The 23,992-nt window shown below is 44.0% G+C and overlaps 5 protein-coding genes across 10 annotated transcripts in view; 2 read left to right on the top strand and 3 right to left on the bottom strand.

Moving 5' to 3' along the window:
* The window catches only part of btbd11b (BTB (POZ) domain containing 11b), a 31,652-nt gene extending 30,228 nt beyond the window's left edge, over nt 1–1,424 (bottom strand). For both annotated transcript variants that reach the window (XM_077712295.1, XM_077712296.1), the window contains exon 1: nt 283–1,424. In XM_077712295.1, coding sequence (XP_077568421.1) covers nt 283–1,279 — 997 coding nt within the window. In that variant the 5' untranslated portion in view covers nt 1,280–1,424. The remainder of the gene's footprint in view (nt 1–282) is intronic.
* Nucleotides 1,425–3,158: 1,734 nt separating this feature from the next.
* On the top strand, nt 3,159–5,185 carry LOC144193422 (dihydrofolate reductase). 2 transcript variants are annotated; one of them, XM_077712310.1, is made up of 6 exons: nt 3,159–3,326; nt 4,069–4,118; nt 4,305–4,410; nt 4,535–4,661; nt 4,730–4,845; nt 5,036–5,185. In XM_077712310.1, the coding sequence occupies exons 1-6, from the start codon at nt 3,223–3,225 to the stop codon at nt 5,112–5,114; spliced, it is 582 nt and encodes a 193-aa protein (XP_077568436.1). In that variant the 5' UTR covers nt 3,159–3,222; the 3' UTR covers nt 5,115–5,185. The 2 variants fall into 2 exon arrangements, with proteins under 2 accessions (XP_077568436.1, XP_077568437.1); XM_077712311.1 differs by having other exon boundaries at nt 3,189–3,295.
* A 275-nt stretch (nt 5,186–5,460) lies between these two features.
* mterf2 (mitochondrial transcription termination factor 2) lies at nt 5,461–7,669 on the bottom strand. Its single transcript, XM_077712305.1, has 2 exons — nt 7,502–7,669; nt 5,461–6,920 (listed from the first exon to the last, which is right to left on the bottom strand). The coding sequence occupies exon 2, from the start codon at nt 6,871–6,873 to the stop codon at nt 5,755–5,757; it is 1,119 nt and encodes a 372-aa protein (XP_077568431.1). The 5' UTR covers nt 6,874–6,920; nt 7,502–7,669; the 3' UTR covers nt 5,461–5,754.
* A 320-nt stretch (nt 7,670–7,989) lies between these two features.
* Nucleotides 7,990–23,970, bottom strand: amn1 (antagonist of mitotic exit network 1 homolog (S. cerevisiae)). 4 transcript variants are annotated; one of them, XR_013325754.1, is made up of 7 exons: nt 21,795–22,080; nt 20,872–20,981; nt 16,444–20,292; nt 15,709–15,759; nt 15,512–15,623; nt 9,737–9,946; nt 7,990–9,582 (listed from the first exon to the last, which is right to left on the bottom strand). XR_013325754.1 is itself a non-coding variant. In XM_077712292.1 (6 exons), the coding sequence occupies exons 3-5, from the start codon at nt 20,264–20,266 to the stop codon at nt 15,520–15,522; spliced, it is 3,978 nt and encodes a 1,325-aa protein (XP_077568418.1). In that variant the 5' UTR covers nt 20,267–20,292; nt 20,872–20,981; nt 21,795–22,080; the 3' UTR covers nt 7,990–9,946; nt 15,512–15,519. The 4 variants fall into 4 exon arrangements, 3 of the variants coding, with proteins under 3 accessions (XP_077568418.1, XP_077568419.1, XP_077568417.1); XM_077712292.1 differs by having other exon boundaries at nt 7,990–9,946; XM_077712293.1 differs by lacking the exons at nt 7,990–9,582; nt 9,737–9,946; nt 21,795–22,080 and adding an exon at nt 23,878–23,970 and having other exon boundaries at nt 15,167–15,623.
* etfbkmt (electron transfer flavoprotein subunit beta lysine methyltransferase) lies at nt 11,346–15,088 on the top strand. The gene is made up of 3 exons (XM_077712309.1): nt 11,346–11,755; nt 11,845–11,975; nt 14,709–15,088. The coding sequence occupies exons 1-3, from the start codon at nt 11,484–11,486 to the stop codon at nt 15,065–15,067; spliced, it is 762 nt and encodes a 253-aa protein (XP_077568435.1). The 5' UTR covers nt 11,346–11,483; the 3' UTR covers nt 15,068–15,088.
* Nucleotides 23,971–23,992: the final 22 nt, after the last annotated feature.

Raw genomic sequence — 23,992 nt, 5'->3', positions numbered from 1 at the left:
AAAACTGATGAATGGTGTGTGGAATAATGAATGCCACTGGCTGAGATTAATAAATAAGAATGAATAGGGAGGGGGTGAATGAACAGGTTATCAGTCAAGTATCGACACGGGCCAGTTCCGCAGTCGGAACTGGTCTCCGGAGCTAAATTAATAAATAAAAATACAGCAACTATGAGGTTCCCAATGCATTGAAAACGAGGGGATGTCTACCACAACCTCTGGGACACTGATTGCTCGCGATTGAACGTGTATAGCCGTCAAAAGTACTGGAATGTGACTCACCACTGGCGTTCTTGCCACAGATGAGGTGCTGCCAGGTCTGCAGTGACCCCCAGAGCTCAGCGTCCGCGGCGACGGCCTGTTCCAGGTTCTCCACGCTCAACTTGTGGGAAGCTCCGTCCCGGTCTCGGTCTCGATCTCGGTCTAGGACGATTGCCCGGATGGCTCGGGTGTAAATCTGTCGGAAAAGGCTCTCCATGCACGCCGCCAGGTAGATGGCCGCCTGTTCGAGGATCCGGACAGCGATCCTGGCGTCCACCATCCACCTGAAGAATCGGCCCACGTTGAAGAGGAGTCCGCAGCGGACGGACTTTCCTCGTCCGAATTTGTCGTCGTCCGTGCTCATGTTGTAGAGCGACGAGGCGCCTAGGGCCGCCCCCATGCAGTTGGCGGACACCAGGCGAGAGAGGACCATCCTGACGGCGCTCTGGATCTCGTACTTGGTGCATTTGGCGTAGCGCAAACTCAAGCGCTGCGCCTCGCGAGCCACCCTCAACAGGGCCCGGGCGACCAGCGCCGATAGCCGGAGTAGGACGTCCTGTGACGGCGGAGGCGGGGGAGAGGGTAGCGAGCTGGCTCCGGCCGATGCTCCAGCTGCGGGTCCGGCTCCCGCTCCGGCTACGGGTCCCCCTCCGGCTCCCGTTCCGGCCACGGCTTCCCCTCCGGCTCCCGCTCCGCCTCCCTCGGCCACGAGTTCCAGGACTCCGGCCACTTCCGCCAGGCTCCACGGCACGTCCTCGATCTCCGGTAGCTTGGCGCAGCGGCCGCCGCACTCGGCGCCCTCGGCGTCTTCAGCCAGGACCGTGTTGACGGTGTCCAAGCTGTTGTTTCGACTGTGCATGGAGTCGGTCAGTTGCCAGCAGTTCCCCCCATGCGCCTCCGAGCAGCACAGCGACGCGCTGGAAGACCGGAACGAGTCGGCGGCTCCACCATAACCCGAGTCCAGCGTCAAATCCTCCAGGGTCCTCGCCGCTGCAGACTTGACGCTACTCCTCGCCATGCTGGCGCTTCATAGCGAGCGTTAAAGTGCGGGATTTTCGCCGACGTTCGACGGCCGAGGCGAGCCGAGTCGAGCCGAGTTAAGCCGAGTCGAGCCGATCCGAGCCGAACCGAGGCGCAGGCGAAAGTTGAAAGCGCCAGAGCGACGCAGGGGGCGGGGCCTTCGCCTCCGGATAGACGTGCCAATGAGCTCACGAGCTGAGAGCGCTGACGGCCTCCGATTGGTCCAAGCCTCCGACGCCATCAAAAGTCACTCGTGAAACGCGTCGAGGGGCTAATTAATGAAAAGCTCACGTAAACAACGTTGCAGTTCGGCTTGCGACCATGCCGATTTTTGCTTCGCCGTACCGACAAAATAAAGAAAAAAAAAACATAAGAAACATGTTTATAATAATCGTAAGTGCGGTCGTAGCCCAGTCAGGCCCCGTTTATATCATTGCCAGCTGTGAAAGGTGATTGATGTCAGATCCATTTCAAGTGGGAGGGGTGGCAGCACGTCAAATGTATTGACTGGCTGCCATTGACGGTGCTGGACGTCCAATGTTTGTTCATCCACTGCCAATCCCCTGCTTCAAATGGATTGGACGTCCACGTATGACAAACCTGATGGTGGGGTGGTGTAGCTTGGCCAGAGGAAGAGCGCATTTTAGATTTGGAAACTCATTGGCTGCCATTGATGGCAATGGAGGTCGATTTATGTTTCAATTTGAAGCCAGACCACTGCTTCAAATGAATGGGAGGTCCACCTGTTGATGCTAGTATGCATCTTGGTCAGAAAAATGAACACGTTATTTTGATTTGATCTCATGGCCTGCCATTGAGGGTACTAGACGTCCAATCGGTTTGAAGTGGGAGGGTTTTGCAGCAAATAAACAAGCGTTGGTTCGCTGCCACACTCTCGCTTCAAATAAATGAGCTGTCTGTTGGTGATAAACTTGAAGTCCCCAAGTGCTCCTTTTTAACTATGCCGTGCGGTGCTGGCGGCCATCTTGGGTGGGGCAACCAATACTAGTTGAAAACTACTCGTGGAAAAGTACTGACATACATGAATATGACTATAAGGAGATTTTATGAATTGTAAATGATTCAAATCCATCACGAAAACCTTGGCCCCAAGCTACCGTAACGTGACTCAAAAGCATTAATAATAGATTACAGGACAGGTGTAATGTATCATCGTGTCTGTGCGAGGAGGTAATCTTCCCTCAAGGTCATCTTGCTGGGATCAGGTTTCAACGCCATTGACGGCGACAGACGTCCAATCCACTATTCCAAATTTGGACGTATATAGCAACCAGGGATGGTTAAATAGGCCGAATAATCGAATAATTTTCTTAATAGAATGAAAAAAAACATGGAACATTTTGATAAATGTATTTTAATGTATTTTTTTTAGTTTATTCCTCATCATTTAATTTTAAAGCCTTCAAGAAAAAATGTCTTCAATTGAAATAATGTATCGAGAATGGAAATACATTTTGGGGGAGATAAGATTCTTAAATCATAGTATTGATTACTGTCCTTTTTGCTAGTTTTATAGGAATATTTTCAGTAATACAAAACGGTACAACAGTGACCCCCAAAGGCCAAACATGGTACGATAAAAGCTATTTAAGTCATAACTAAGTATACGACTGACATTGTTTATCGTAGTTTATTGCATCGTTGCAGTTAAGTTTGTATTAGATTTCCATTGGGTGGTCTCTAATGTAGTAAATTGCAGGCGAATATAAAAATAAAGACAATTAAAGGTAAATTAATTTGCATTGCATTGCACAACGATTGACTTTTCATTCGCTTAATGAAAATTCCTTTTCATTTTCTGAGTAAAAGCATTAATCATTAAATAAAAACAGAAGGGTGCCTTTTTTTACACGCCCCCCTCCACCCCTACACGTCTGCTAGAGCAACTTTGCGCAATTTTCATACTGGCCACTAACCAAGATGGAAGATCGCTTGGAAGTGTCGGAAAAACCGGTTCGCCTCATCGCAGCGGCATGCAAAGGCGGAGGAATCGGTAAAAACGGGACTCTGCCCTGGAATCTACCGTAAGTCACACTTTGTATTCTTGTTTTTTCTTTCTAAAGCAGTAGTCTCCCGTTCTGAAATTATCCAATTGGATTATTTGTTCTTGACAGTAATTGTATAACCTATTTTCTTGACAGTATTTATATATCGTATTTTCATGAACGTATCACCAAAAATAACTCATTAAACTGACGTCAATTTTTTTGGGATTCATTCTTCTGTATATTTTTCTCATTGCCATTGATAACATTTTGGAAGCTCCAATACAGCACTAAAAATAAAAGTCCACAGAAACTACATATACTGTACAATTGTTAAAAAAATATCTAATAATACTCGAGTAATATATCATTGCTACTCATTACTCGAGTATTCTTTGACTGGCAAATTTTGGGAATTGTATACTCAAGTTATATATTATGTTCAAGTAACGCTACATTTACTCGAGTACCTAAACTACACACTTTGGTGGGTTAGCGCGTACTCATACGAGTACTCTGGATGAAAAAAAAGTATTGGGTAATCGGGCCCCTGGCAAATGTGCACGCGGACGAGAAAGCTAGCAAGAATTCTTTAATTAAAAACAACTGGAGGCATTGTCACGAGATAGCTAACCCATTTAGACAACAAATGGTTGCTTTTACTTTGAAAGGCTCATACACATTGGTTCATTCCCAATGGACAAAAGTCGTCAAAAAACAATCCCATGTAGTACTATATTAACTAAACTATGTTTTTGTTTTATGTATTTCAAACATGCAGGTGTGATTACCAGTACTTTCTCCGCCAGGTTACACGTGTCACCAAACCAGGTGATTAATGGCCAATCTAAGGATGAAGAATGCTATCTGTTTAATGGCTAGCCATCTGTAAACGTTTGACATTTCCAAGAAACTTCTTGCCTAAATGATTGACCATCTTGTCAACAAATACAAACATTTTCAACCCAAGGTTGAATGACACAAGGATTACAAAATAATGTTATATTTTTTTTACAGGAAGGTTCAATTTGTTGGTGTGGGGCAAATTGACGTGGTTATCCAACCCTCCAAGCCCATTCCCCATCGCTAATGTCTTGAACGCCGTACTGAGTAAAACACTGCAGTAAGTAATACTACATGATATAACATATACATATACTGATTGAAACACTTTTATATTGAAAGTCATGCGTGGCTTTATAGTCCGGAAAATACGGTAGCGCTCACAAAGGGGGTTGATTTGACAGGACGGTTCCAGATTTTGCTCACTTTGTGTGCCCCGACTTGGACAGCGCCGTGCTTTTGGCCGCCCGGCCCCCCCTCGCTGACTTGATCGAGACCATTTGGGTCGTTGGGGGCTCTCGGGTCTACAAGGTCCAGAACCGACCTGCACTTGTGTTCACCATAGGTTCCAATTTTGCTTTTATTTTGGAATTTAATAGGCGGGACTGGAGCATCCGTGGTGCGATTTGGTTTTTCTGACGGATATCATGGCTGAATTTGACTGTGACGTTTTCTTCCCCGAAGTGGACACAAAAGTCTTCCAAAAACAGGAAAGGTGAGTGCAAATCATAATAATCAGATCAAAATAGGCCTGGGCAATACATTCATTTTCATGAATTACAATTATCAAACTTTTTTTAAAACTAAGATGGATGAAAACAAAAAACAAAAGTTTTAAACAAAAATACAAAATATAGTAAAATAGCTATAATTAATTGTAACATTATTTTTTGTCTTTAAATCAGATTTGAAGGCGTTCCAAGCGGAATCCAGGAAGAAAATGGCATTAAATATGAATTCCAAGTATTCAAGAAGAAAAAATGACTGGAAAAAACATGCAGAAAAACAAATACACTTGCTGTATTAAAATAAATGGCTACATATACTCAGTTCAACAGTTTTCTTGCAGCATTTCTTTTTAAAACTAGTTGTAGTTGCGTGCCATTCCCACTAGAGGAAAACAAAGCACACTTCATTAAATCTATAAAGATTTATATTCTAATCAGACCCAAGTACTGAGAGATAAAATATATAGATGCCCATTTGTATTATTTTACTCAGTATTATTCCCTACTGGATTATTCTGTGTATTCAGCTTGTTGTCTGCCATTGACGGCGATGGACGTCCAATACAATCGAAATGGGAGACAAAAAGCACACCTGTTTCCTGTTGGAAATGTCACAATTGTTTTATTTGTTGTTAAATTATCTTCAAAAAATATAAATTAACTAGCAATGTCCCAGATCCGATCACATAATTTTTATAAGGATCGGAATCAAGCAAAAAAAATAATGTTGAGGTATATTGCAACAAAAAAAAAATAGATATGCAGAGTGTAGTGTGTGATATTGTCATGAATGACGAGAAATTGTCCAACGACCAAAAAGTCAATTAAACAAGTCAATTGCTGCGACCTTTGACCCCACCGTCGTATCCCCTATGGCGTTTGTGTAGCAAACCACATCAATGGTCCGGCAGGGGCGCCACCGGGTTGAAAAGCGGCCTCTCTCCCCGTGGCCGCAATTTCCCAAAGTTGGCTTCAAAGTCCTTCTTCGTACCGCTCAGAATGTCCAAGTCGGCGGCGCTGATGTCAAAGCCCCGCCCCTTCAGGCTCTGAATCCGATATTGGACGATGGGCGGGGTCAGCTCCAAGACGGCGGGCGTCCGCGCGATCTGCCCCACGCTCACGCCGGCGTCCAAGAGCCCCCGGAATCGCTCGGCCAGAACGTCCCGGCTGAAGTAGAGCAGCGCCGGGCAGAGGAGGACCATTCCTCGAAGCTCCGCCTCCGAGCAGCCCAGAGTGTCCCGCGAGTAGGCCAGGGCGCGTTGCACTTCTTCCGGTTGGAGCTCGGCGGCAAAAGCTTTGAGTTTGGAAAGGAGGAGCAGAAGCTCCGCCCTCTGGAAGCCCAGTTGGCGGAGGAAGCTCACGTTCTCCTTCAGGATTCGGGGAGCTTTAAGGAGCACGAAGGGGTTCTGGTTGAGTACTTTCTGAAGCCAGACCTTGGCGTTGGCCTGGTCTCCTCCCAGTTCCAGAAAAGTCTCCTGAAGACCGCGGACCACCTCCCGGTTCTCCTCCACGGGACGGCCGAAGTTCTGAGGAGCTCCGGTCATGAGCTTAGCGATCATCCTCTTGTTGAGATTCAGGCTTCGGAAGTAGGCGATGTTCTCTCGTTGGTTGTCATGGTGACCACACGAGGTGAAAAAGGACGCCGGGAACCTCTCAATGACACTGACCAGTTCTTTCTCGTGGCGGCAGACCGACATCCAGAGCGTTTTCTGCTCCAGTGTTTGACACGGGTGGCACAGCACGGCTTCTGGGTGACTGGTTAGGATGCGGGAGACTACGGATCCCGAGGCGCCAAGGTCCGTCAGGAGCCGTGCCGCCTCCTCGGCGTAGGCCGGCTTCTGGCGGAGGACCCAGCCTTTGAGCTTCCGCACTTTCTGGAGGTCCACAGAGAGTCGGTAGAGAACGTCTACCGTTTCCGGGTTCTCACAGGGGGTCGTCGTCGTGGCGCATAACCCGAGGCGGCCCGCCAGCGAGGTGGTGCGGTACGAGGAGGTGGCGAGGAGGCGCAACATCATTGAGAGGGCATTGCTTTCAATGTTGTCCTGCTGCACATCCAATCCGTCTGTTTGTATTTAGATGTTCAATTGTAATGTATATTTTGAAGTGAATATATTGTTTGTTTTGGGGGAAAAGAAGGCAAAAGTATATTTTTGTATTTATTATTCATTAAAAAAAAGAAAAATGGTAAGCGTTTTATTTTCTATTTTGTATTTATTTAAATAAATAAATGAGGACGAAAAGGTTAAAGTGCGTTGTATTTGACTAATTGATGCATTCATAATTTTAATAATTAAAAAATATTTGATGAAGGATTTTATAATTTAATTTTGCATTTTTTCATGATTATTTTCATGTCAGGTCTTTACTGACACGCAAAAATAGTTACCGCACGAAACAACCGTTAAGTGCAGGTTTTGCAGGAAAATAATGCTAAAATAAACCGTAAAATGTACAGAAATTATGGACTACAGTGGCACATCATTTCTACACGGTTAGCTTTAACTTTAACTATCTTTTTTCAATATAAAATGAGCGAAACAAACATATTGCAATTTACAGTGTGAAATTTGGTTTCCTTGTTCGTCATCGTATAATAATAACAACACATTTGTACATTAAAAAAATAATCGGAATGAAAATTACCTTCGGCTGCGGTCAGCGGATGTGACGTCTTATTATGAAAACACTTCTTCTACGACTGCTGTTTACTATGGTGAATTTCACAGCGACATCCGCAGGAGACTATGGGTTACTGAACCAATGCTGCCATTGACAGCGATAAAGCGAAACAAACCATCAAAACAAAATTATAGCGACAAATAAACTTGTATGAATCTAATCCATTTTTTAAAAATGACTATTTTTTTCAAATAACTTCTCTTTTTGTTATGTATTGAAAAAAAAAGTTATATAGGGGAAGAAAAATACTAATATTTACTTTTGAACATTTTTTTTCAGTTCTTCATTGAAACGTTAGTTTTAAAACTAATGCATAGCTAACATCAACATTTGCATTTTCTTTTTTGTAATCAAATTTTGTAGTCAATTATTGACCAAATCCAATTTACGAAAACAAGTAAAACCTTTTGTATCCAACATGTGTAAGTACAAAAATAACAAGACAAAAGATGACATATTCCTCCTAACCCTTTTTTGTATTGGTTACAAATAGTGCATTGAAAAAAAACACAATTAAAATGATTGCTCGTCGAGCGCTGTCATGAGCAGACAATGAGCTAACCTGTTCTCCTAGCTTCCACCATTCTTCCACCAATCAACGTCGACCTGTCAAGCTTTGATCCGAAGCCACTTCCCTCAATTATCAGTAATTGAGCACAGCACGCACCTTTCTTCTTGCACGCCTTTGGCGTTCGGGCGCATCAAAGCAGGCCGGCGCCAAAGAATGTCGCCGAGGAGGAAACGTCCATTTTCTCCGTAGGCGGGCCCGCAACAATAAACGTACCGTCGTCGCCGCCGACCTCGGATTGTCACCGACGCGCCTCGACGACATGAGCGCGATATTGTTTTTCCTGAACTTTCTCCTCTTCTTCCTCCCGATTGGCGGCGAGGAACCCCAACCCGAACCCGCCATCCGGCGGGTGGACGGCACCCTAGATTTGGGCTACTGCTTTGACGGTGAGTACGCGGTGGCCTACAAGCGGGGTCCCAACGGGGACCGGCTCCTCGGGAACTCATCCTCCGAGGCCCGACCCGTCCCGCTCCCCTCCCATCTCCGGGACCGAGTCCAGATCAACGACCGCGAGCGATTCTCGGGCTTGCGGATGCGCGGGCTAGTCCCGTCCGATTCCGGGGTCTACCTGCGAGAGTGCTGGTGGAACGGCACCCGCTTGGGGCGCCGGTCCCAAGCGCTGCTGGTCTGCGAGAAGTCCGCCGAGCCCCAAAAAGTGGTGGCGGACAGAAACGCCGCCTGGACTCGATTGCGGTGCCGGGCCTCCGAGGCGGCGGAGGGGACCACCGTGCGCTGGTACTTTGACGCCGAGGGGCGGTCCGGAATCCAGCTGATCCTGGACACGGCCGTCTCGCCGCCGGCCGTCCCCGAGGAGCTCCGCGACCAAGTGGCGGTGGAAAATGGTGGGCGGACATTGCTGCTCCGCGATGCTTTGTTCAGACAGAAGGAGCAGTTTTACTGCGTGGTCTCCGAAGGGGACCACTGTCTGGCTTTCCAGATCCTGTACCAACCCGTCCGCAGCGAGCGGCGTAGCGTCTTCGTCTCGGCGGGGGACAGGGTGGAACTGAGTTGCCCTCTGGAAAGTCGCAACCAGCTGTGGGAGACACCGCTGGGGAACGTCAACGCCAGTGGCGGGAGCACGGCGCAGATGCACCTGTCAACCAAAGCCGGCGACTTCTCCCTACTCATCCCCACCGTCTCCTTCCGGCACGGTGGCGAGTATTCCTGCGTGGCGGCCGCGCTGGACTTGCAGTACTCGCTGTCGCTGTGCCCCCGTGGGGCCGTCCGAGAGAAGAGCCGCCGCCGTGGCACCGACGTCACGCTGGAGTGCCAGGTGGGACGGGAGGCCCCTAAAAGGGTGCTGTGGTTCCGGGAGGAACCGTCGGGGCGCCGCGAGCTGGTCCACGACTCCCAGGATGATTCCGTGGAAGTGCCGGAAGACCTGCGGGGCCGGACGTCCTGGTCGGAGAAAGACTTTTCGCTGAGGCTCTACGACGCCCGTCAAGGGGACGGTGGATTTTACTGGTGCGTGGCCCTGGAGGAGACAGATTGGTCGGACTCCGACTACGACTACGCCGACGCCTACGACGATGACGACTACGGCGAATACGCCGACGGCCAGTATTGGTACAAAACGCCTAGGTGTATTTTCAAACAGGAAAACCGTTTGATTTGGGTGGAAAACACACCCGAGGACTCCCAGTTGGCCGCGTTGGCCGGGGGCTCCCAATTGGTGGCGGGGGCGGCGGTCGTGGCCATCTTGGGAGGGTTGGTGGCCGCGGTGCTGATGAAGAGGAGCTGGAACTCACGGAAGAAGGACGCGCTCCAATCCAGGCGGCCCACCGACGATGACGCCAAGGTCAACGTGGAGTGCTCGCAAAAGTTGAATCCTATTTGAACTGGAAGGATGACATTTTTTTAGACTCGTGGGAAGAAATATACATGACAGCATTATTCTTTTAACTTATGCTTTTCAAGGGTATCAAATACTCTCCAAAATCTTTGAATCCATCACATTGGCTTGGTTGTTTTGAATAGATGTACTACAATGGTGGTACCTCTACTTACAAATGCCACCACAAGAGAATATTTCAACTTACAAACAAACTTAGATATGCAAAGGATTGGTTGAAAAGGATGCTTTTGAGTGCCATCTTTGGACTTACTACATCCAAGAAGCTTAGCTTCATGGACCCCCATTTACAGTCACGGGCGTAGCACCCACAAATTACATCACCACAGACAAGTGGAGCTACAATAAGCTGATATTTTTTCCTCATTGTAATGTGGTTTCGGTGGCAACAGAAAAAAGGCCTCGCTTTTGTAATCTAATCACAGTTATTAAAGTTATAAAGGCAACCGGTCGGACGGCTTGACGACACATTGCTGACATGACTTTGAAGTTGTTGAGGCCATTACAGGACAAAAATTCTATGGCAGCATTTTCAGCCTGTTGTAGCGCCACATAAAAAGTCGCTCCTCCCAAAATAAAACCTTTTGTTTACGGCGGAGTGCGCCCAAAGCATTTTTCTAAAGAGTTATGAGTTCCCCCTTGGGGAGAATTCTGTCGCCTTTTCAGAATGGTCAATAAAAAAAGCAATATTTTGCTGAAATCAAGTCTGGAGTCACATTTTGCTTCCTATTGGATTTAGCAGCAGGTTGGCCTTCAAGTTCAAGATGCTTTTTGCCTCATAAATGAGCGTTCTGTACTGCTAGATTCAAAAGCCTGAAAACCAGCAGGAAATGGTCACTAAATGACCCAAAATTAACAGAAAATTACATTTAATTCCCCCAAATCATAATCATACCAATTTTCATAAGAGGTGAGTTGAAATTTGGACCAGCAAAGCGCTCTACTTCTTTTGAACATATCAATCATTTCTAAGTGTATTTTTTAAAATACAAATACAATAACAGTATTTATTATCATAAGCACCCAAAACAACATGTCAAAACAACATGTTGCAATGAAGGAGAACGCAGCATTTAAATACGCAATACTAAATGGAGCGATTTCTCAAGTGACCAGCAGACGGCAGTGTATCATCCATTTTAAAATATATGTCTTCGTTTTCATTATCTCGTTTCTTTTTTGAAGATGATTTAGCATGAAATAAACAGCATATATTTAGTTATATTTTTGTTTATTTTTAAATTAAATATATATTCAAACCTCTATTTAAGCTGTTAATGCCAAATAAGTCATAGTCTAGTAAAACTTGACGAGTTTGTGGGAACCAAATGATCCAGAACATGTTACTCCCGCTTGTTTCTACACGGTATCAAAACAAACCTCTTTTTCCTATTTCGAACCGAACTGGAAGTTTGGACGTTTGGAAATGTGACGTTTTGTAGCCTATTATGATTGGCACGGAGATAGTATGACGTCATATTTAAATTTCTACACATTATGATTGGCAGAGATAATATGACGTCATGTTGAAATTTCTGAGCACTTGTAGCTTGTTTTCGTTCAAATCTCTTCAAGTGACCTTTAGGTGTTTTTCAATTGAGTGTCTGAATGAAGAATCAATCCGGAAGTTCATTTCAGACAACACAGAAATTCTTAGTGATAAGAGCCTGACACCAGAGATCAAACTTCGACTTTTTACTCCCAACTGTCGATTTTGGTTCGAAAGACCCGAACTTTGGCCTTTCGATGACCCATACTGGGCCATATACTGGCCAGGAGGGCAAGCCCTTTCCAGGTGAGCAATTACTAGGATTGTACGTCTTAACGCCATCAGTGGGGGGGCATTGAGTCAAATCCGGCTTGTGTCAAAACTTTTATCCACAGGTATCTCCTTAACAACCCCGGAGTATGTTTTGGGAAATCCGTTTTGGATCTCGGAAGCGGCTGCGGAGCGACGGCCATCGCGGCAAAACTTTGCGGCGCCGAACGAGTGGTCGCCAACGACATTGACTCGGGTGAGTGTTCCCATTAAATGGGAGCAGTCCCACTTTCACATGTTTTACACACCAATTAAATGATAGAATCCTCTCAAAGTGTATTTAAAAAAAATACTCAAAACATCACTCAATCTACTCACATATAAGCCACCCTTGATTCAGTTATCTATTTTTTGTTACTAATCGGGCTTATATGTGAGGAAATACGGTCCAAAAAATAATTTATGTAACATTGCAGTCCACTTTCTTACAAAAGGGTCAGTTTCTTTGAGCAAAAACCACTCATGTCTACCAGAGGTCAAAAGGGCAATATGGTATGAGTTTCAAGCCGCCGGGGCGAATCGAAAACAGGTCAGCGGCCAGGACCGTACGTCATGTGACTTCATTCTTGCCATATGTCTTGAAATGGGCAAGATTTCTAGAACTTTTGCAGAGTTAGTGCAGGACCAGTGAACAGAAATCTTGAAACCTAATGTTGGGTCTGTAAAACAGCTTCAGGAGCAAAGTCTGGTTAATCAGTGTCAAGTCTCTATGACAACAACCAAACTTTGGGTAAAGCCTGATTAATCAGTGTCAAGTCTCCATGACAACAACCAAACTTGCATGGCAAAGTTTGATTAATTATTGTCAAGTCTCCATGACAATGTCCATTTACCTTCTAATTGTGATTGGCAACTTATGAAAGAAATGTTTTTCCCCAAATGACGAATGGCCACGTACCCTACCAGACTGAAGGAATGTAGATAGATTATTGCGTCTACCGTCAGTCGATAAGATACACAGCCCACTCCTTTTCTGCTTAGTTGTTCTTTTAAAAAGGTCTTCATGGCCTTTTGAACTCTGCCTGCCTAAATAAACAACTTCCAAAGCTGTTACATTTCACATTTGTGCTCCTTTTAAATGTTAGTAGCGGTTCACCAATGCGACCTTCCCTAAAACAGATGCTACAGTAGTCACACCCAATTAGTTATCAACAAATTTGACCCATTTGATAACATTCAAAGTCAAGGTTATTCCCACTATCTCACATTGTAGAAGTCCAGTCATGAAAGTTTCTAATAAACATGCTTTGGTGCCTTTTAATCTAATATTTTGACTGCCTTAGTCGCAAATGTTTTCTTCACGGTGCCAAACTTCCACGCATGACACCTAAACCAGGGATGGGGGGGTTGGCTAGCATCGACTCAAACTGGCACCTAAGAAAAAAATCTGCAGTGTGAACTGTTATGTACTCAAATGTATACTTTTGACTACTATACAACTCTATGCTGTATACCAGTTTCTATGACAATGACCAAAGTGGGCAAAGTCTGATCAATCAGTGACAAGTCTCCATGACAACGACCAACTCTGGGCAAAGTCTGATTAATAAGTGGCAAGTCTCCATGACAACGATCAAGCTTTGGGCCAATTCTGATGGATCGTCGACTCTCTAAGATTACAATGTTTCTATACTTACAAAAACTGATACAAGCAATTACCAAGCGTCTTTGTCATCTTTTCTTACAATATTATCTTACAAGCAGAATTTGCTGATTCATTCTTCCATAGCTCAACACATCATCTTCAATACCACCCAACCTCGAAACGTTTCCCCAATCAATCAAAAGCCTTGTCATTATACACAGCTGTGTGTAACAAAATTGGTAGTGCGACGTCACAAAGTGCATTTTCCCAATAAAAAAAAACATTAATAAATAATGTTTTTTTACTGGGAAAACACACAACAACTAGTGGCAGGAATTGAGCCAGGCAAGTGATGGACTCAACACAGGCTGACCATTATTCATAGTGAGCTGTGCTTATCTCAGGGTTGAGATAGGGAGGCATGACAAAATCCAGCTGTGGCCTTGGTACCATGAGGAGGATCCCACCATTATTCTCAAGCACCTTAGTGATAAGACAGTTTAATTGCCAAGAGTCAGTCAAGAGATTCTTTCTCACATCCGCATCATTTATCAATTATTCTACATTTGCTACAATGTATACACACTTTTGCCAGCAACAAAGAACTCCTTTTGCAAGGACATCTTATGCATGGTTGTGAAACTGTTGTGAGACTTACAAAGTGTCAAGGCTGGGAAGCAACAATGGACCCAAAACAATGACCATTGCAGAATGTTGCGGGAAGATGGCCAAAAACAACAGCCTTGTTGACATATTTGACCTTGCTGGCGATCACCAGCCGTATCGACGTGTATGCTTTGCCAAGCTAAGCTCACACCACACATACCCACACAACCCTCTTACTTATTAACCCTGCCCTTAAAATTAGGGTGCTTTTGTAAATAGGACCACAAAGAAGTAAAGAGATGGACCGAGTTTTCAAAAGACAAAGTCTGGCCAGAAAAGCTAGTCTAGACTACTCCCCCACGCTTGGGGGCTCGAGAACAGTTTTATGATGCTATCCTCCTTCCTAAGCCTATCTATGTCCATTACAAAGGAACGACTGTTTTGAAAGTAAACACAAGAACCTCATCAGGAAGTAAGTCATACTTGTGACAAGATCAACAAGATAAACAAGACCCTTTGATTAGCGTGAGCAAAGTCAAAAAGGCCTTGTAAGTGAAGCTTTGCTGATCAACTACTATTAGAAGCACACTCGTTATTCAGTTAGTAGCATTCCTCGAAATAAAATGGTCAATAATGCATGTAAATGTCAATGTAAGACTCCTGTAACCACAAGAATGCGCAAAAATACTCTGTCATTGCCTATTTTTAATGACTCTTTACCCCCATTTTCTTCCCCAGTGGCCACGCTTGCAACCCGCATGAACTTTGAGCTCAACGGTCTGGATCCTCCACTGTGCGTGACCAGAGACCTGGTGGCTTCAGATCCAGCCCACTTTGACCTGATTCTCCTCGGCGACATGTTCTACGACAAAGCGCTCTCCGGCCGTCTTCGCGTTTGGTTGGAACGTTGCGTCCGAGCGCACCGAAGCCGAGTTCTGGTCGGAGATCCCGGAAGGGCACCATTCCAAAAACCTCGTATTGAAAAGCTTCTACATAAACTGGCCCAATTTGACCTACCCGGACCCGTACGAGAGGAGAATTACGGTCTTACTTCTAGCGCCGTTTGGCAATTTGTTCCGGAAGGAGTTGTTCAATAAAGTTGAATGGATTCTACTTCACATTTTGGTTTCGAGGAATTAAGTTTGGGCTCAACACCGTTTAATATTTGTTGTGAGAAATCAAAGAATTAAAAAAAATATATTTTTTGGATTTTAATGAATGATTTGACAATTGTAAAAAAATAAAACAAATCCACACAAAAAATAACAAAACTAAACAGCTTATGAACCGAAAAATATATAGTGTATTACACCAAGTGCACCGTAAACAAAAATACTTGCTCGGCAATATCAAAACATTCAAGAGTCTTTTGTATTTACATAGTGGCTAACTACATTGTCAGACGTGGCGGGCCGTTGCGGTACTTCCCTTTTCACATTTATTTTTTTAAACGACTCTTATCTCACGCATGGAGGCGGCCATAAAGAGTTATGTAAACAAGTTTTGCCACCTCTTCACAATGAAACAAAGGATGAAATGACCTTTTTAGTTACTGTGTCCCGTTCTTGTATTTCTTCCGATATTCAGCAAAGATATTGTCCTTTTTGGATGTGGAGAAGGATTTCTTGGCCGGAAAAGATCTCCAGGATTCAACTGTAAAGTCGCAGACACAACAAATTTACCAGCATTTAGATGAGATAAAAAAAAAAAAAGTTTTGAGAAGTTGCAGGCGGGTTACCTCGGCTCTTTTTACAGGGGCTCGGAGCTTGTAATTGTGATGAAGAGCCATCTGGAAGAATTTAAAGTTGGTTAAGGGACATGCGCTAATACATTTTGGCTAGCAGGTCAGACACAGAACAGAGAAATGGACAAGCTATATCAAGTAAAGTTTTCTCGCATATAAGCCGCCTCTGCGTAGAAGCCGTACCTTTAAAAATGCCTTAAAATGGTTGAATTTGACAATTTCAAATTCAAAAAGTAAGTCAGGTGAGCAGTACAACCAGGAAGTGTGTCTGTAGCAGTCTCGTTTGTAATTCCTGGGTAGGATGGCGGCGCCCTAAGCGAGCAATGGTAGTCAATTTTTTTTCTATTTGAATTTCATTTATAGACGTCAAAATTTATTTGGTTAAGCGTTTTATCTGTTTATCTTTTTTGTAATTTGAAATAAATGACCATATTGTCGTGCGTTATGGCGTTTCGTCTTTGTCACCTTGCGGTTTCGTGCATGTCAAGTCTAATTTGTGCACATATAAGCCGTGCCCTCAATACAGTCATCGTTTTTTGGAGCGGCAAATACAACGTATATGCGAGAAAATACGGTTGTTCATCTAATAGTATGGTTGTAATCTTATAGGAAAATGGCTTTTCTCGTAGTGATACTACAACTATACTACGGCCGACCTTTTTCTCATTTCCCTATTTCTCTTCACTTGACCCCAATACTCAGTAAACTTCCGATTTTGTGGTGACGTACCATTAGAAAATTTCGCCGTTCTTTTCTGACTTGCTGAGGCATCTTTAAAGTTGAAGCTTTTGGGCAGAACGGTGAAATTAAGGACATTTTCCGAGACTGAACTTTGACTTCCGTCATCAGTCGTGATCTGGTCTCGTGGAACGGAGACAGCCTTTTTGTCTTTCCTGGAACTACATTTTCCATGGCGAATTGTGGTCCTTTCGCCGTGGACCTCTATTAGAGTTTCAAATAAAGGGCTTTTGGCCGATTTGGGGGCTGACTTGGATCCCTTGCGTTTGGTCCCGGTCTCCACCTGAGCGTAAATGACTTCGGGTGGTGCCGCTTTGTAGGAACTGCAATATTGCTTTTCTCTCTGTAAGAAACCAAAGAGATTCAGTCGGACGGTTTTCTTGGTGGCCACCGTCGTGTTTCTGTCAGAACTTTCAACGGACTCGTCGTTCAAAGCTCCAGCTTTATAAGCTTTATAAGAATCGTGTTTCTTCTTGTTTATCAACTTTTTCAGGCCCGGTAAAAGACTATTGGGGTGGTTCATTTTTTTCCGTTTGCGTTCGTTCATTTGCGGTGGTGGTTTGTCGTCCGGGTTTTTGGGCTTGATGCCGCTTGGAGGTTCGGGTTCCAGAGGCCAAGTTTGCACTGGCGAAATCCCAATTGGAGATTGATTTGGGGTGCGAGAATCATCCACGTTGTTGGGGTTTTCGGTGGACTGAGATGGTTCTGTGGGTTGGGGATCAACCTGGTGGAAGTCATCACCACTGTCATCAGAAATTTCAATGACATCACCGGCAGAGACGTTGTTTTTGCTTTCCCCTTGGATTTCCGGAGCTTGATTTGGGGTGAAAGAATGATTCGCGTTGTTGGGGTTCTCGGTGGACTGAGACGGTTCTGTGGGTTGGGAATCAAACTGGTGGAAATCATCACCACTGTCATCAGAAATTTCGATGACATCACTGTTGGAGACTTTGCTTTTGCTTTCCCCTACGATTTCTGCTTGGGTTTCTTCCATTTCGTCAATTAATTCAATGGTTTGGGTTTTAACACGATTGGAAATATCATATTTGTTCTCCGTTTTGATTTCTGTCCAGCTTTTTTCAGGCCGTTCTTCCATTTCATTGACAATTAATTCAATGGTTTGGGTTTTACCACAATTGTAAATATCACATTTGTTCTCTGTTTTGATTTCTGACCGGCTTTTTTCAGGCTGTTCTTCCATTTCGTTGTCTATTAACTTAAAGGTTTGGGTGCTGGCGTGATTGGAGATCATATATTTGTTTTCACATTGGATTTCTGATCGGGTTTCTTCAGGCTCTTCTTCCATTTCGTCGTCAGTTAATTCAAAGATTTGGGTGCTATCACCATTGGAGATATCATAATTGTTTTCCATTTGGATTTGTGTTCGGGTTTCTTCAGGCTCTTCAAACATTTCGTTGTCATCGAGCAATTCAAAAGTCTCGCCGCCTTCGTTGCATTTTGGATGCCATTTTATTGACGAGAGGTTGCCGAACACAGTCTCCTCACTGGTGGATTCCGTGTTTCCATCCACTGAGTGAAACACTGACAACTGCTGACTGTTGATTTGTTGACTTTTATCACTCCGATCTTCTCTACATCGGCACTTTTGCTCCAAAGGTGATTGGCAACCCAGGATGATTTCTTTCCACTTCTCAATGCAGCAGAATTCTTGGATGGAAAGATCTGTATTTGAGTTCTCAACATCCTGGAAAGGTTCCTCTATCAAAGCACCACAATAATCGTTTGAGTCTCTTTGGACCTGAAGATCCTGGGGCGTTTCCTCAATCAATGCATCAGAAATATGGGAAAGCTCCTCTGGTTGACCAATACTTTGTGGACTTTGTGACAGCTTGCAACCTTTTTCAAAAATGGCCTTTGCTTCTTCCGGATGGAGAACTTGGATTTCGATCGAATAAAGCGGATCGTGGCTTTCCTCATCCATTGTTTCCGAGTCAAATCCGGGAGTCGTGTCAACGGTCTGTGGTGGGACGTCGAGGACTTTTTGCAGCGGGTCGGGGACTTTTTGCAGCGGGTCGGGGACTTTTTGCAGCGGGTCGGGGACTTTTTGCAGCGGGTGGGGGACTATTTGCAGCGGGTCGGGGACTTTTTGCAGCGGGTCGGGGACATTTTGCAGCGGGTCGGGGACATTTTGCAGCGGGTCGGGGACTTTTTGCAGCGGATCGGGGACTTTTTGCAGCGGGTCGGGGACTTTTTGCAGTGGGTCGGAAACTTTTTGCAGCGGGTCGGGGACTTTTTGCAGCGGGTCGGCTTCTTTGTCACGTGGCGGTTTGTAGTAGATATTTGGACCAAAATCTTTGTCGATATCATCCAGCGCTTCATTTTGATTCTTCCATGACGACGTGTAGGGGGGCGCTTCTTTGTAGACCTCTCCATCTTTAAGAACCTGAACATTTTTCAATCGCTCGGCCAATGAGATGTCCACGTGCGAGAACACGACCGAGTCTCTACTCAGTTTCAAGGCGTGGAAAAACACCTGGGAGTATAACAAGATCTTGTTGTACGCTTCCTTGAAACAATACTGTTTTAATCGAGAACCCGAGTTCCAAAACTTATTCATTGCTTGTTTGAACGAAATGCTTTTGGCATTACTGTTGGATTTTCCCGCTTGCTCTTCCAACGTTTCGATTAACAAAGCTAAACTTGTCGCGGTCCAATTCTCTGTCTTGAGAGAAGACATGTCCGAAGTTTGGGGTTGCGTTAGGATCGGCGTCTCCTCCTTTTTAACCCCGCCTTCCTTCTCCAGAGCCTGCGGCGAGGACGCTTTAGCGGGAGGGACTTTAAGATCGGCGCCTTCTGCTTCTTTGAGAAACTGCGTTAACACCGGATGCTTTTCGGCCAGCCGGATGCTTTTGACGGACTGGCACCGATCCCACCCGGGCGACTTCTCCGAAGGGGTGGTGACGTTGCCAATCGGAGACAGGGGTTGCACCACGGCGACGACTCTCGCCGTATTGGAGCAGTCGTTGAGTATGGCCGTTGACGGGGGGGCACTTTCCCCGCTCTGCGAGGTATTCAGGTAACCCGCTGACAGCGGACGCTGCTGTTCTTTCGTTGTTTTTCTGTGCACGGTCTCCCGCGCGTAGGTTCTGTTGACATTGGATCTGTCTCCTTTGGCGCCAGCTTGGCCGTCGGGGTACGATGATTGCTTCGTCGGGTGGTTCCTGTTGGAAAGCGGCGCCGGTTGTCCGGGATGAGACTTTACCGCGCTTGTGAGCGCACACACGTCTGGTCTAGGTTCCCGCAGAGGATACGGTCCATTTCTAGTTTTACAGACTGTGACGGTTTGGACGTTGTGCGTAGAAAAGGCTTCGGTGTTGTGGGTGACCTGCTTGACCGTCTGCGAGTTCACCGTCGGAACGGAAAGCGTCGTAGTTCCGAAGACACCCACTTGAAGAACTTGCGATGACCCGTTTTTCACCTTGTATTGAAGAACAGGTACCGGCGTACGAGGCGATCCAGAGGATAAGAACAACAGTTGGTTCAACCGGCGATCAATATACGGCGTAATTGATTTTGGGTTATTGCTATTCTGAGCTGGCTTGACATTTACGGTCACTTGGGGTACTTTGTTATGGTACTGATGTCCTCCTTGAGGGTGGAGCTTAGGTTGGCCAGGCTGGACGAATGGGATCTTGTTGGCAAAATAATTTGCTGGCACTGTCTGATAAGAACCTTGCGTCGGTTGCTGCGTGTTGGAGGCTCCTCCTCCCAAACAAAGGGCTCTTGTGTTGGTGGTATGGTACGCAGGAAGATCCTGTCCTTGGTACGTTCCGTTCAGCCATCTTGCGTACATTTTGTGCCGGATGGAGAAAAAATGCCCTGGAAGAAGAGTTTACACACACAAAAATGTGGCATAAATTGTTTTTATGTGAATAAATTAGCAACCCCGAACAAGATTAGAAAGAAAAAAGGTTGGTCGATATGTGGCATTTTTCAAGATCAGCTGACATCATGTAACCCGGAAAAAAACCCACGCAAGCATGGGAAAAAATGCAAACTCTGCACAGAAAGGTGAACCCTCCGTCTCAGAACTGTGAGGCGGACATGCCACTACTCTTTCCCTGGACCGCTGATACATATAATATATTAAAGGGGCCATGCAAAGATGTAAAACATCCCATTATTAAATAATCCACGTCATTGTTGGACAAATAACCAAATATTGGAGTGATCACTCAACAATTTGTATCCCTTTTCCACATTCGTGCTCGCCATTCCAAAAGTACTCCAGAAAATCACTTAAAAAAACAGACTATTTTGGACACGAATCCATGCAGAAAAGTGACACAAGATGCTGAATAAAGAAATTAGATCGTAAATAGTGATCCTTTCTCAACTGTTGTGCCCAGCCCAATGAAAAATCTCCCAAAAAAAAGAAGCATCTTCTATTTTGCTTACCTGCAGAACGCTACGCTGGGGAGCCAAGAACAACCCCAATCTTGTAGAAGGAACATCAGAGATTGATCACACCTGCATCAAATGCCCCATCAGAGAAGGTTCCGGCAAACCTAGTGTTATTAGATTAGATTAAACTTCATTTATTACGTACTCGGGAAATTTACTTTGTTGCAGTAGCAAGAAGGTGAAAATACAGACACTGGAAAAGACATCATACACCCAGACAAAATAGATAAATACATTAAAATGTGCATATATGTGTATATACATATATATTTGTATATAAATACACATCCATATACACATATACATATAAGTTAGTTTTAATAAACGTGAAACATTCACATACTTTATTACTATCGAATTTTTAGCAGCTGTTTTAATATTTTGTATGTATATGACTTTTTTTCTATTAATATTACTATTTCTATGCACTGATTTTTTCTGTTAAGGCTTCAACGTCAAACATCAAGACATGAAACTAATGAAATATTTCCACGTCAACGTGAAAAAACCTAGAATAGTGCTAAACATCCATTTTTAGATATATTTTCTATTTAAAATACGACTATGTGTACGTTGTCTATATCAACTTTTTCGCCATAAAGGGCGAAAAAATAAACGTCAGAGTAAACGCGCACCTGAATTCAAAAGCTTATTTACTCATGTCGTCAATTTTTGTAACGGACCCAAAAACGATAACCATCAAAAAAAGTATTTACAGCATGATTTCAGTTGATATTAGGGACAAAACACATTTAATTTACATCACATTAGCTTTTTAAACTTTCAGATAATGTAACATTTAGAAGTGGCGTTTTTATCCGCTTGTTGGAGGAAATTACAAGTCATTTTAAATTAGGCGAAATTACTTTTTAAGAAGCGTTTCAGTTAAAATTTCTAACAAAATAACATGCGCTTACCGTTTCGGTTTCGGGAGGTTTTAGGACAAAGGTTCAAATGGGCTGAAATGGCGTCTTGCAAAGGCGTTTCTGCTACTTTGCAAGAAAACTGTTACTTTTACTTCCGCTCTTCCCTTGCCGTGTGACGTCATTATCTAGTCTCTTCTGAATTACGGCTCGCGGGCCAATAGAGATTTAGTTTTTAGGGCCCCACAGTCAAGAAAGTATTAAAGGCATACGTACAAAATCGCATAAGAGTATAAATTGCGTATTAGGGAGCCTTTGAATTCATCATAAACGCAGAACACGTTAAAAGTAATAAAAAATAAATTAAAACACTTAAAAAAACAATCAGCACAGGCACACCTAGCAAAACGATTAAAATGTGACTTAAGGCATACCTGTCAACTGGTACGTTCTCGCCGTAATTGGTACAACTGAAAGCCCATTTTTATATTGGTACGCTGTACACATGAAAATGGTACGCTAAACGGTGATTTTGAGAAAAAAAAATAAATTAAGGCTGCGGCACTTTCTAGCCATTTTTCACCATCCGCCATTGTTTCTTCCCGGAAACGCATGTCTGCCAAGTGATATATGTACCGGCGCCTCTGATTGGCTAAAAAAAAAAGATCATGATAAACATTTCGTTTTGTAACACTTTCACCATGTGATTTCCGTTTCCTGTTCCCTTGTTTATGTTTACTTTCATTTTCACTTGTTGTTCGTGATTTTTTACAAAAAAGTAAAGTGGTAAGATTTTCCATGTATTTATACATATATGTAAGGGCGAAAACAAAATTTGGTAAGATCACAAATGGTTCGAGGTTGACAGGTATGTTAAGGTCGAAGGAAAATTGCACATTGAGGCTTAGATTTTTAATTTATCTCAATTGTTATGAATTATTTGCTATAAAAAATAATTAAAGGTTTGTGTACCAAAGTGATAGGCACTAATTTGATCAAAATTGATCATTGTGTTTGGGCAGAGTCCCCCGCACCCCCCGCGAGTCTTTTGAGGGTAAGTGGTATGGAAAACAACTGAATGACTTTTTCTAGTCTGGTGGCCTGTTGAATTTACGACAATCTTATCTATGTAAGAAAAACAAGTTTCTTACTTGATGTGTTTTCATTCTCTGGGTTGGAGGGGCTTAAAGAATGTGTGGTTTGATGCGGGTTGTTGAAACTGGTGAGGGAAGTCCTTTCTGGGGTAATTTTTCTCGACGTTACACACTGAAGCAATATATTTCTTATATTCTTTAATTGCTTTAAAAATAATGTGTACCTGTATGCTGTTTTTTACCTGTTTTAGTTTGGAGTCGGGACGTCTGAGGAATTTACGCCCCTTTTTTATGTATATGTAAAACAAGTTTTTTTTTACATAAATAATTTGATGGCCCAGGCAGGGGGGGGGGGGGCTGAAAGAAAGGAATGGCTGCATTGTTCTCAAGTGTTGAGATAGTAGCTTTTGTTCTCAACTCATTTCCTTCCTAAAGGACATGTCTTGAGTCTGTAAGATGTTCTTTTCTTTGTTCTGAAAGAGCTGGTGACTGTTAACAAAAATATAGGCAGTATATTATTGAAGCTTCCATGACCAGTTCTCTTAATTGGCTCGAGAAAAGTCGAGATTTTCGTTATTCTGACTCCATTTTTTTAAAGCCTTCATTGCCTCCACCCCTAAACATTTGTTGAGGTAAAATATTCTCAGAATATAACAAATATCTTTCAACTAACGGAATGGGATGTCTAGACAGGCCGGGAAATATCAATTTCGTAAAAGCTTCACAACTGCCAGAAAACAGCTAAATTGTATATATGACAAACCCACAAAGTTACCTGCTGTTTTTCCCACATTGTTGTGAAGACTCAAACACAATGATCAGATTAGTGGCTATCTCTTTGGTACACAAACTTTTAGGTTCATTTTTATAGCAAATCATTTACAGCAAGTCACACCCACTTTTTTACGCATATAGTGGGGGTAAGATAAGATGACAAAGTCGCTTTCCAATTGCTTGTTCATATTGTATCTGTTGAGTCAGTTCTGGCTTCAGGAGCAGGCACAGAAAGAGTGAGACCGATTTAAAGGAAATAAGTTTATTACCAGACTGCAGGATGGGGAGAGCCCGATCAGCTGTCCTTTCAAACTCTGTTTCTTGCAACAACTCCCAGTATGAACTAATGTTGTCATAGAGGCTTTGGACTGACACGTTTAGACA

Source organism: Stigmatopora nigra, chromosome 2, assembly GCF_051989575.1.
Source record: "Stigmatopora nigra isolate UIUO_SnigA chromosome 2, RoL_Snig_1.1, whole genome shotgun sequence".
Taxonomy (NCBI): domain Eukaryota; kingdom Metazoa; phylum Chordata; class Actinopteri; order Syngnathiformes; family Syngnathidae; genus Stigmatopora; species Stigmatopora nigra.
This window is presented reverse-complemented; position numbering and strand designations above follow the sequence as displayed.